Below are 12879 nucleotides of genomic sequence, written 5' to 3'. Positions count from 1 at the left end.
AAGAACAAGAAGAACAAGAACAAGAACTGAAGAAGCCTTTCCCACCCTGACAGCAATTCTGATAATCTATGATTGGTATTTGCCTCCTTGACATATAGAGTGCACAGTTTGTTGGCTGTGCAGGCTTGCTTGTCTCATTTATTATTGGTAATAATATAATTTTGTAGTTTCTACTTTTTAGATCTACCTGTTGTCGTTTGCTCTTGCCATGGCATGTGTGTGAAGGGCCCCCACCTGCAGCTTTATAATAATAGTGTTAGCCCCTGTTCCACGATGGCCCGTGATCATGTATAATCCAGGTGCTGCTTTGAGCATCTGTGGATGAGGCCCTGATTGGACCACACTGAGCACACTGTGGCCTACCTGGGAATACAGAGCACTCCCTTGTCTGTGGCTAGTGAATCTGTCTCCTCTTTACTCACTCAAAGACAACACAATACATTTTATAGCATAAGCACGCCCATATTTTGCTTCTGAGACCAACAGTTTGATTTTCACCATCAGAATTTACCGAACTGGACGTTGTGAGGTTCAAAACAATCCAAGTACACAAGGAATACTGGCACCTATGGCTTTAAGACCCTGCTTGCTGACTCAGATATGGACCACAGGAAACCAATTCAACCAGTCAGAATTCAATAGAGCCCATAACTGGTTATAGAAAGCAATTAAGATCCTGTGTGTGTGGTGTGCACACTCGCACAGATGTGCATCCACATGTGCACACTTGCATGTGGAGGCTGGATGACAACCTTGGGTGTCATTCATCTACTTCCTCTGTGACAGGGTCTCTCACGGGATGTGGAGCTCATTAATTAAGCTAAATCGTTGTCCACCAAGCCCTGAGATCCTCCCATCTCCACCTCAGTGATGAAATTACAAGTGGGAGTCACCGCATCAGGCACTTTCATGGGTGTTGGGGGTTGAACTTGGGTCCTCATGTTTGCAAGGCAAGTGCTTTGTTGACAAAACCACCCCAAAGTAAGATTCTTACCCAATAAAAGCAAATGTCTGCTAGCAGAGAGAATGGCTAAGGATGGAACATTTGAACCGGCATTTATAAGACTAAAGCAGAAGATTCTGAAGGAACCCAGTGTGCCTCATCTTACTTCTTCCTCCAGAGCCTTACTGGATCTAAGCAGTCATTTCCAGTCTTGGGTGCAGATCTTAATTGCATGGGCATCTTTTGAAATACTTAAGAAACAGAACAAAATGCCTCCCTGTATCCGGGCCTCTGGAACCAGGAGTCCAGGCATGAGAATGTTTAAGCCCCAGTGAATTCAGTTACAGTTGAAAACTTCTGCTCCAGGGTCATGTTTGCCAAGGTCCCAAGTCAAGTGGGATCTTATTTCCCCGGATTCTGACAGAACAGGGGGACAGGACAGAAAGACAGAGTGGGAATTCGCCCCACTTTTCTCATCCCAACTCCACTCACTTTCTGTACCTTTCTAGTTATGGTCCTGAGGAAAATGAAAAGGTCAGATTCTCTATAGAGAGCTGTCCCATTGGTCTGAGAGGCCTTTGAGACTCCAGGGCCAGTGCCTCCTGCTGCTGCTGCTGCTGGTAACTAAAAGGGATCGCTACTCCCATGGCTCAGGCAAGGCCATGCTCACTGCCTCTGGGCTAAAGGGCACTTCAAAACTGACAGAACAAGGGATGTTCTTTGGAAAATGAAAGCTTCATGCTAAAGAGCATGGAAGTGCCTGTCACTGTGGAAAGTGGTGGGGATTTAGAGTTCTTCCATGAAAAGAGCCATCAGGTCCACAATATATCACTGTGTCTTTTTTACTGCAGTGTCTCAAGCTGCCATTACAAAAGGGGACAGGTTTATTCCGCTGGCTCACAAGTAGGACAGAGATGGATGGTGGGCATTGTAAGCCCAAGAATGGTAGCTCCCGGAAGCCATAGTGGTGGAGGGAGCTGTCCAGGGTAGAAAGAGCATCGTGGAGTTTTTAAGAAAGTAACAATTACTTAAGATTGCCCAGAACAAGGACCTGGTTGAGAAGAGACGCCATTGAGCCCTTGAGCCTGGGGCCTAACTCTGAACCCCAGGCAGAGGATATCTGTGAGTGAGCTAGGGTTGAGGTGAAAGAGCTACAGGAAGGAGGAAAGGGCTAACTTATGGATTGAGCATCTTAGCTACTCTCTGGCCAAGCCAGAGTATTGGTTATATGCTGTGAACTGAGAATGCTCTGACTGAAGGGGTGGAGGCAGGCTCCTGGGTGCTGGGTAGAGGAGGAGGCCGGGTAGAGGCAAGCTCCTGGATGCTGGGTAGAGGAGGAGGCCGGGTAGAGGCAAGCTCCTGGATGCTGGGTAGAGGAGGAGGCCGGGTAGAGGCAGGCTTCTGGATACTGGGCAGAGGAGGAGGCAGGGTATTGCCTCTGCTTACCCATCTTCCTGCCAACTTTGAAAGGAACAGGGATAAACGCGAAATGCCTTTAACATAATGAAGCCCCTCCCCGTGATAGCACCAATTCTGGTGTGCTGTGATGGGCACTTGGCTCCGACATATAGAGTGCACAGCTTGTTGGCTGCACATACTTGCTGGTCTCATTTGATTAGCTTTGCAATAATAGGATTCTACAGTTTCTAGGTTTTAGAAACTGTTTTTTTAATCACATTTTTATTATTTTATGTAGTTGGCAGGCATGCTCTTGCCATGGCATATGTGTGGAGGCCCACACCTGTAGCTTTATGATAGGATTTTCATGGTACACTTCAGCAGCTTGTAAGCCAAACTCAGGAAACAAGACTCTGAGCAGAGCTCCTGCCACCTTACTGCAGAATGGCAGGGTGTTGGGACACTACACAAGCTCCTGGCCTCCTCTGCCAGCTCCTGTGAGTGGGGAAGTTTTCCCGCCCTTCACCACCCTCTCCTCCCACTGTGGAGACCTGGCTTAGCCACACTAACCCATCACAGATGTCCTCGTGACAAGGTTACCGGTCACAGTCAGACCTGTCCTACAGATCACCTCTCTCGGCTCTCTGACACTCTATCCCATTGTACCACCACCACGATTCCTCTGGTGTCCTCAGCTGGCCTCGACCCACTCTCCAGGCCCATTCCCTATGCCTCCCCTGCACCAGCCTTTTCTCAAGCCGAATAATCAGTTGACTGAAGCACCAGCCCTGGGAGGAAGGTCACCCTGTCGACTAGAGAAGAACTAAAAAATACTGGGCTATTGGGTTTTCCCTCAAGGATTTATAACCTCTTGGAGAATTAGGCATGTGTTAAAAGTTTCATGGCAACACAGTATTTAAGGAGAACACGAGGGAAATGCTATCCGCAGGTGGCCACAGCTTTCTTGCTAAACAGAGCTGTGTGGTAGATTTGGTGTCACAGATTCAGAGGCCAGAGTGCCCAGGAGGTTGGAGCCTCCTAAAAGTCACTGCAGAAAATAAAAAGGAATGAAGATACTGCCTATCCTTTGTGTCTCACTAGCCTAGGCCCTTCATGAGTACCAGGCCTGATCTTTACAGTTCTGCCAAAATAAAACATCACTGTGCCATCAAATCCCTCATCTTCCTGGCGAGAGAACTCACGCAGCTCATGGAAAGTGGAGCCGAGGTAGGGTGCCCCTTATGTCTAGTTCTACCATCTGCACCCTTCCCAAGACACCCTCTGCCTCTCCCCATGCGGTAGATCCAGGCCAGGGTTTATCTCCCTCACCAGTTATGGAGGCCCTGTCACACAAGCCTTCCTTCACACCAACATCTTAGCAAGGCGCCCTGTGCCCAGCAGGGCTTTTTAAATGTGTGTTTCTTTGATGGAACCACGTGTGGGGCCGAGAGGAGCTCCAGCGACTGCCTATCCCCAGCAGCCTCCTACAGCCATTCGTCCCTCCTCCTCCCCAGTCTGCAGGCCTCTGTCCAAGCTCCTAGCGCTCTCCGAGAGATCCCATTTGTCTCCCAAATCCCAAGGACAGATGGCATAGCCAGGAGACTCTGTTGCAAAGGCCATGAAGTCCACGTGGCTATTTGATGACCATACAGAGGAAGGGAGGCAGCCAGGGTGGCTTCAAGGGCTGGGAGTCTGGGACACACTTCCATTTGGCCTTGGCTTCTCTTCTTAAATACAGGTGCCACTGCTGCCAAATTTGTGACGCCACTTAAAGCTAATGTGACCGAAAGCAATGGGACATTGCAGTTCTTCTACACGGCTGGCCCATCTGGTTTGTCTACCTTCAAGAAAGCTGAAGACTTGTTCTGATCCAGGCATCATCTCCCCACTGCCCCACACCTGGGCAAGAAGTGCTGCGGTTTCAAAGGCAAAGATCTTTCTTTCTGAACTAAAGGGCCCCAGAGCAAATCAAGCGACCTAGAGATGGCTGGCAGGCCAGAACTATGGGGTTGCCCACAAAAATAACAGCCACCACAATACACTGAGTGCATGGTTCTTAGGCAGTGATACGGCTGACTAACACCAACAAAATCCTTCCGAGATGTTTCAGGAGCAGGAACCCAATGTTTGGAGAGGTTAAGTGACTTGTCCAAAGGCACCACCCAACTGGAGACCCACGGGGATGCGGGGATACAAGGGCAAGTGGCTCACTCCAAAGACACATCCCTTAAGCACCACCTCCGAGGAGTGATTGGCAGGATACCAACCACCACAACCACCCGGAGCCCTTCTCTCGTCCTCTTGCCTTGGCTTACCCCCGACTACGGTAGGTCAAGCACCTCTCCAATGGGACCCGCAACACCTGGTCGCTCAATCCCACGAAGAGTGCACGTGCACTGTGCAGGATGCGCAGGCTCCGAAGAGGTTCAAGGTGCCCAGGGGGCAGCACGTGCAGCTCCTCCAGGTAGCACCCCCTCAGGTTGCGGCTGGCGGTGGACAGCGCTTTCAGGATGGTGCCTGACTCTGGGGGTCAGAGGAAAGTGGCCTTGAAGTGGTGGCAGCTCACTGCTGATTCCCCACCCAGCAACAACCACTCCCCCATCTGCAGAGCAAATGGGCCCGAGTCAGCTCACCCGTGCCTATGTAGAGTACGTGGTAGAGTGTGTCCTTAGCTTGCACAAGGTCCACCACGAGATGTGAGAAGCGGACGCTGTCTTGGGTGACACAGGGCTCTGGTGTCACCGGCTGCACGGCTTCGCTCATCAGGAAGAGCCGCTGCGCATCCTGCAGGCTGCGTTCGGTGAGGTTCTCGTTGGGGCCAGTCTCAGGCAGGGTGCCACACTGCCACAAGGAACCCAGTCACTGGAGCCCAGTCCTCACACGCAGGGACTGCCATGGCCTCCTTCCCACCCACGGAGACCTTGGGTAGACACTAATTCTCCAACACCCCTGCTCCCTAGCATTCTCTGTAGACCTTTGAATCCTTTTCAGGGAAGGATGAGTTTTCTTTAAAATGAGGCTGAGAAGATGGAGGAGAAGAGAACTGCCAGGATTGGGAAGAGGATAGGAGGGCGAAGGGGTCTGTCCAGATAAATCATTTGAATGTGAACGATGTCTTGTAATTTTAAGCTGCTTCATAGGCACCCACTCCCGCTGCGTGCCAAGCTATTTCTCCTATATCCCAACCAGCTCCAAGTTCGTGTTTCCTAGTTTAAAGCCGGATGGTAACCATTTTTTACGGTGCATCACAACCTTGCACAGACCCAGGAGGGATGACCTAGTATAGTCCTGGCCCTGCTCCCAGCAAAGGAATAAGGGCTCAAGGGACTTGGGTGACCTGCCCAACATCACTGGGCTGGATCTGCTCAGAATTGCTGAACTGGAAAGCCGAAGCCTCTCCCGAGGCCCCTGGAGTAGGCAACTGGAAGGACATGAAAGTCGGTCATCTAGGCTGGGCATGGTGGCCCGCATCTTCAGTCCTAGCATATGGAAGGTAGTGGCAAGAGGACGCTGAGTTTTTGGCTACAGAGTGAGTTCCAGGCCAGCCAGGACAACACAGTGAAATAATAAAATAAAAAATAAAATAAATATTTTTTATTAATTATTTTCCTCAAAAATAAAATAAAATAGAAAAATAAAGAAGTCTGCCATCAATCCCCTTATGCTTTCCCATCACAGGATAGGGGATGCATGTATCAACCACAATAGCCCTAACCGCTGGCTGTATTCAGAGATTCCACAGGCATTAGAACATACCACACTACACACACTGTGAATACTCTCCAGATAAAACTCCCAAAGCCTAGCCACAATTTATCGGTGCCCTCCTGGTCTCTCCTATGCTGTGTAGAGTTGAAGTCCCAGTCTCTCTGGGCATGTGGGTAGGTTCCCTAGCTCTGCCTCTTCTTATCTCCTTAATAGCAGCCTGGGGGATTATACCCTCTTGGCGACCCATCACAGGCCCCTAAGACAAGCCTACAGCCATAGGACCGGGCTGATGTTAGCCTATGCTGAGCGTGGGTTTGTGGCTAGTAAGAGGAAAAGAAAAAAAAAACTGTACCTGGAAATTGGGAATGGGGTTGGCGATAGGGAGCCAGGCAGCCCTGGGGTTCTCCTGGTAACGAAACGGGCCATTGAAAGCCCGGGAGATGGCACTGAGGTTGAAGGCGCAGACGGCAGAAGCAGCGATGCTGTTTCTAAAAAGAAAGAGGTGGTGGAATGTGGTCCTCCCTTTGAGATTCCGCCCTCCGTGTGGATCAAGCATCCTCTTCTGAGGCCCCTCAAACCACAACCATTCCTCATTCCCCTAGGTCAGGAAGTGGCTAGGATGAGCCTGGTGTCTTCTGCACAGTGAAGGGTATGTAATCCTCACACTCTCCCAGCCTACAGCAGGGAGATCCCATTGGCAAGAAACACCGGGGTGTGGGGAGATTTTGCTTGTACTGTAACAAATAAAGCTTGCCTGAAGATCAGAGTGTAGAGCGGTCAGGCAATGGTGGCTCACACCTTTAATCCCAGCACTTGGGAGACAGAGGGAGACAGAACTCTGTGAATTCAAGGCCACTGTGGGCTACACAAGATTGATCCAGTCTAAAAGAGAAACAGAGCCAGGCGGTGGTGACTCACACCTTTAATCCCAGCACTTGGGACTTGGGGACAGGAAGGGATATGGCTGGGCAGACAGAGGGATATAAGGCAGGAGGATACAGAAGCTTACGGCATTCAGTCTGAGGATACATGGAGACAGGCTCTTGCCCCCTTCGATCTGAGGATTCAGTAAAGGTAAAATGCCTTTTACCTGGCTCCTTTACTTCTCTGATCTTTCAGCATTTACCCCAATATCTGACTCCAAGTTTTTATTATTAAGACTGATTTGAATTCACGCTACATTGGGGCGTCCCTCTCTGCCACTTCTTCACCCCCTTCCCTTATTCAGTGAGGGGTGGAACACAGTCAATGGCCCACATTAAGAGATACATTTCATATTAGATCTATTTGGAAGCCTCACGAAACAATACTATCCAAGCTAAGTATGTTACACTTTGATATTTGATTCCAATCTATCCTGTCATTTACACATATGTATTAAATAGATGGGCAGCAAACCACTGGTTCACGCTGCAACCTGCAACTTCTCAGAGCTAGACAATCTCTACAATCCTTCTGGGCCCAGAATCATACGTCTCTATGAATGTGACGTGAACCGCTCACAGAGATGACACTGTCACACCCACCTGTCCAGCTCTAGTCTCTGCCTTGGTTTCTTTCCCAGATGTGTTCACTATCCTCTCCCTCTGCCTGGTTCCAGAACCACACTCCATGTCTCTGGGTCCTGACCTGTCCTTCTGCTGGTCTTCCCACAGAAGGTCTTTGTGTAATCCGTTCTACACAAAGCAGTCAGCATGAAAGTCTTCAAATTTACGCCCATCTGCTCACTGGCCTGTTTCAAATCCCCCAGTAATGTCTCCTTGTCCACAGGGTAAAGATCAAAATCCTGAGAGCCGTCCACGAGGTCCTCGGGACAGCCCTGACTCTTTAGCTTCTCTCCCATCTCCCTTCAGCACCCCGTCACACCAGTTTCTTCTCAGGGCATGAACCTTTTTTTTTCCTTCCACCCAAAGTTTTGCACAGTTTATTGCATAGGTGTTGGAATGCTTAGTTCCAGAAACTTCCCTTCCCATAGGAAGCCTCCTGTGATCTCCACTCTGTACCCTGCTTTCTCCCTTTGTAGGAATTCCCATGGCTAAAATGGGTTGCTCGAAATAGCCTTGCCCACTCTAGAATGTCACCCCTTTAATGGCATTGCCATGACTGCTTTTGTTCACTGCTATCTACCCCCACCGCAGGACAAGCCTCTGTCATGGAGAGGTTACACAATAAACTGTTATAGTCTACACTGATATTGTCATGTTTCCTTGATGTCTCTCCAGCTCTCTTTGCCCTCTGCTCATGTTACCTACCCCCCCCCGCCCCCGCCCAAACACACATCAAGAGTTAGCCACACTTAGCCATGGTCAGCAGGCTTTCAGCTCACGGCTTGTGTGAGCTGTACTGAATATCCATCCCCTGGCCAGGATGGCCTCTCTGCTGCTGCTTGCTAGTCTTACCCACATCCTTGCCTGTCCCCAGACTACCCTTTCTGTAGACAACTTGGGGTACCCAATGCCTGCTACCTGGAATCACTCCATGGCTCACAAAGCTCCTGATGTTCTTACAAAACACCCTGCACAGTGTTTCCCACTGCAAAGGCCTTCCTCGGTCTCAATGGTGCCCGTTCATCACTCTTAAACCTGAAGGTCACTCGATTTGTTAGCCTCCACATGAAGGGGCAGTAGAGGAGAGTCTGGGCATCCCTGGGAACAACAGGGGTGCCAAATGCCAGCCTACACACTCTGGTGTAGCCAGGAGGGAGGCGGCGGCAGGATTCTTAGAAGGGAACATAGAGAATCCATTCCTGGGGCTGCCACCCATTCATCCCATGCAGGCGTCGCCTCTATCCTCACCAGCATGCTCGCCCTCTATGAACCATCATGCAGCTCCCCTCCCTTTCTGCATATCTGGCCTGGGCCTCCCCTTCCCTGCAACTCAGAGCCGGTGCTTACCACTGCAGAAGTGGCAAGCCACAAACGACCAGCTGCAGGAGCAAGGAGTTCTCTGCTTTATGGATGAAGACACCAGACACTGAGAAAGAGTCTGCTGAGCCCACCAGGCATGCCGGGCAAGGTTGGCAGCAGAGACCGGGACACTCACACATTGGTGGTGAAGACGCCATAGATGAGGTCCTGCTCGGGCAGGTGGAAGGCACTCTGCAGCTCGTTATAATAGAAGGGGACCTCTCCTGGGCGGGAGCAGTTGAGCCGGGCCTTCATGAATGTGGTCCATGTGTCCTCCAGCAGGAAACGGCCCCCCACATCATTCTTGCACACTCGAGCCACCCGAGAGTACACAGTACGCCCACAATCATGTTCCACGGCATTCTCCCGCAGGAAGAAATAGGCAAACAGCCCAATGTCAAACGAGGCCACAAAATTTGGCTCTGTGGGGATGGAAAGAAGAAGGCAGAGTAGGAAGGACTCAACTGCTTCAGTGTCCTTGGATAGGCATCTTCAATCCCTCCTTGCTGACCCAGGGGCTCTAAAGAAGAGCTCGTATTTGTTAATAATGCCGTTGTTAATAGCATTTTATCACTGGATAAAATACGCCATCATAAGAACTTTATTGGTTCCCGCATTTAAACCTCACTACAGTTTACAAGGCGAGACCTAGGGCTACCGCCCCCCTACAGATGAGAGCATCACAGTAGAGAGCGGCTTGGCTCTTGCTCAAGGCCATACAGCTAGTTAGTAAAGAAATGTACTCAACCTCAAGGAAGAGGAAGTTCACCCTGTTCTCCTCTTTCCTTCCTGATTTCTTCCTTCCATTAAGCACTATTCTATTCAGTTTCTAACTTTCTCCCCCAACAGCCTGTCCTTTGTCTGTCCTGGGTCCATGGGATATCTGGGGCTCAGCTCCAGTGTGTCTTAGTCTTTGGGGAATATCTTCCCTGCCCCATCCACTTTATTGATGAAACAACTGAGACAGGAAAGGCCAATGGGGATTCAAAGGCAGGACAGCCCTATCCAGGTCTGGGCCACCTTACCATTGAGCCATTTGGAGTTATACTGGGCAGTACGAAGCGGTGGCCCACTGCCCAGGCTGCGGTAGATGGCTGGGTCCCGACCTGAGAAGTCGATGACGGTGGCAGCATAGAGCTCCCCCTGGGAGGAGATGACGGCTGTAGAGTTGTGTCGTGGATCGTAGGGGCAGCGGGCCACACCATTGATTTTCTCGATAGTCCGGCTGAGGTTCTCCACCTGGAGATGGTGGGAGAAGAGAGCTTTCCCATGGGGTCCTGAGACCATCTTTGTTTCCATCTTAGAATCGTCTCCTCTGGGACCCTTGGCTCCTGTGCCCCCCCCACCCCACATCTCAAGTATCCTCATCACTTCCAATCTGTGTACCCATAGCCATTACAAAAGCTGAGGTCCTTCAAGAGTGTCCGCTGGACACCAGACGGATGTTTCAATGATAAAGAAAATATTGAAGAGAGGTTCAATTTGAATTTCAGATTAAGAATGAATTTTACATTTGTCCTATTATTTCATGGACATAATTCTCTGCCCACTACATTTGTCAGTCCCCACCCGAAGACTGCCTGCCCCTCCCAACGGCCCACCTGTCTGCTGGAGCACACTGGGGAAAAGGCATTGGTGCCGCACAGGAACACCTTCCGGCCGGAAACAATCAGGACTCGCACATAGTTCTGACACTCCTCCTGAGGTGGGAAAGGGAAAGATAGAGGACCACAGCTCTGCATGTATGGCTGGGAATGTTTACTTCATACCCCTGCATCACAGATGCCCTACAAGACCCTGCCCTGGACCCAGCTGCTCTGAGGTCCAGCTTGTGTCCGTGGGAATCCACCAACTCCTTCACCCTCATCCCAGTCAGGTTTCACAGGGACCCCCAACATCTGACCGGAAGCTTCCAGAAGAACCCATGTTGCCTCGGGCATGTACCTCAGTCTTCCCTTTGCTCTGACAGGAGCGGCGTGTGTCCTCACTGGAGGCCCACTCTGTAGCCTGTGGGAGGAATGGGGACATCGTCTTGGTGTTCATTAGGGCAGATGACAAGGTCTGGGTAGCCCAACGGTTAGGGCTTTTTCTCATAGTACCTGAGGTACTTGGGGGCTGTGAGAGACCATCACCCAGAGGTCTTTACCTAGAGAGTAATCCCTCAGCCTAACACCTTCTCCGCTTGATTGGGGTGGGGACACCTAAGAGACCTGCTTTCAACTTCAGGTTGAAAGCCTCACACAGCTTCCTGAGACTTCTCCCCATATCACCTATGAAGCTGCAAGCGGCCAAGAAGGGTTTTTAGTGCCACCCAGGTCTTGACAGGAAATGTGCCTTGAAGGAAATGTTCCTCGAAGGAATAGGAGGCTACCCTGGGTCTCTTTCCAAAGGTCAGGCTTCGAAAATCTTAGAAATAGGAGTTGTGCTTTTTCACTGACAGCTTGCAACACATTGCTTTTCTCCCTCCGTCTCTGCAGACACTGAGGTTCTTGGGGCAATTTAAGGTGCGTGGTAGGCCATGGGTAGGAGTCTTCACAGGCTATGCGTGTTTGTGCCCTTTACCCCACTGTCTCCAGGGATGAAGACTTCTTCTGGCCTCACCTGCTCCTGTCATGAAGTCTCTCATTCCCTTCTTCTATTTTTTTTTTTGTTTTGTTTTGTTTTGTTTTGATTTGAGACACCATCTGAGGAGAACCTTGGACCTCGGATTCTCCAGACACTGACTTCTGGGGTCACTTCTGATCCCCACTTTATAGAGTGCTGGGAACAAACCCAAGCTTTTGTCTACCTTCCTTTTTGACTCCCTTGTGGCATCATTCATGCTGCCATGGGCTAAGGGACTGGAGACACAGCTTTCTCATGCTTAGGGCATTAAGAGAGGGCTGTCTCCAGCCAGGATCCCCCGCTCCCGTTTATTCCCTCCCCATCGTTGAGGAGCACTGAAGGGAAGGATGATACCTCCCACTCAGGAAACTGTCAACAGCACTGATGTATAAACATGAACCACACAACCTGTCCTAGAAGGCCTGAGTAAGCAGATTGCACTCTCCCCGCCCCTCCCGCATACACTCTGCTCTAATTCTACACGAAGCTTCTTTGCTAGACAATGGGAAGCAGGGGACGAGGAGGGAGCCATGGGGCTGTTTCTTGCTTTCCAGACTGGCACAGACACCTCTAGAGAAGCATGGATGCTTGCAGCAGAGAGAGGCTGACCCATGCAAGAACCTGCACCCAGGAGCTGGTCTCCAATAAGCATGCCTCGTCTACCCCTCCAGGCCTGCTTCTCCTTAACTTTAAAGAAGGGCAGATGACCTTTAGGGTCTGGGCTCATCTGGATGGAAAAGACTAAGTATTGTTTCTCTCAAGACCCATCAAGTTGAGCATCACAAGAGAGAAGAGTTCTTGAGATTTCTGGAGGCAGGAAGGGACAACAATCCCCAACACTGAAACAGACAATAGGTGACTGATGATGAACTGCACAGAGCCTTGAGGTTCCTGCATGGGGCACATTGAAGGGACCACCCTAAGGTCGTATGGAACTCAACAACATCACACACAGACACATGCCAGGGACTTGTGCATGTCTCTTTGACCTCCGGTATAACAGGGAGAAAACTAAAGCCAGTGAGGTTGAACAATCTGATCAAGGTCACAAAGCTAATACGGAACAGGATGCAAAGCAGACCCTGATCCAGGCACCCAGGAGCCTTCTGCCTCCTGTTACGGTAAGCGGATGCCGTGAGCCAAAAGTTAGAACACACGGCTTAAAAACAACATGCATGTTTCTAACAGTAACAGCACAGAAGGGGCTTTCTGGAGTCATTTTTATTTGAAAATTATTTTTATCAAAGTAACAAAGCACAAATTTTAAAAACATTATCAACAACCCCTAGTAACCCATTCCTTCCATGCTACAGTGGCTTT

At 50.2% G+C, this 12879-nt stretch overlaps 1 protein-coding gene across 1 annotated transcript in view; it reads right to left on the bottom strand.

Moving 5' to 3' along the window:
* The window catches only part of Sema5b (semaphorin 5B), a 120447-nt gene that overhangs the window by 7781 nt on the left and 99787 nt on the right, over window positions 1-12879 (bottom strand). The window contains exons 5-11 of the mRNA XM_005344892.3: window positions 10900-10962; window positions 10557-10655; window positions 9981-10194; window positions 9092-9377; window positions 6402-6537; window positions 4975-5182; window positions 4657-4864 (exon numbers count right to left, since the gene is read on the bottom strand). Coding sequence (XP_005344949.1) covers window positions 4657-4864; window positions 4975-5182; window positions 6402-6537; window positions 9092-9377; window positions 9981-10194; window positions 10557-10655; window positions 10900-10962 — 1214 coding nt within the window. The remainder of the gene's footprint in view (window positions 1-4656; window positions 4865-4974; window positions 5183-6401; window positions 6538-9091; window positions 9378-9980; window positions 10195-10556; window positions 10656-10899; window positions 10963-12879) is intronic.

This window comes from Microtus ochrogaster, chromosome 2, assembly GCF_000317375.1.
Source record: "Microtus ochrogaster isolate Prairie Vole_2 chromosome 2, MicOch1.0, whole genome shotgun sequence".
Lineage (NCBI taxonomy): Eukaryota > Metazoa > Chordata > Mammalia > Rodentia > Cricetidae > Microtus > Microtus ochrogaster.
Note: the sequence above shows the minus strand (reverse complement) of the source record. Positions and strands in the feature narration are given on the sequence as shown.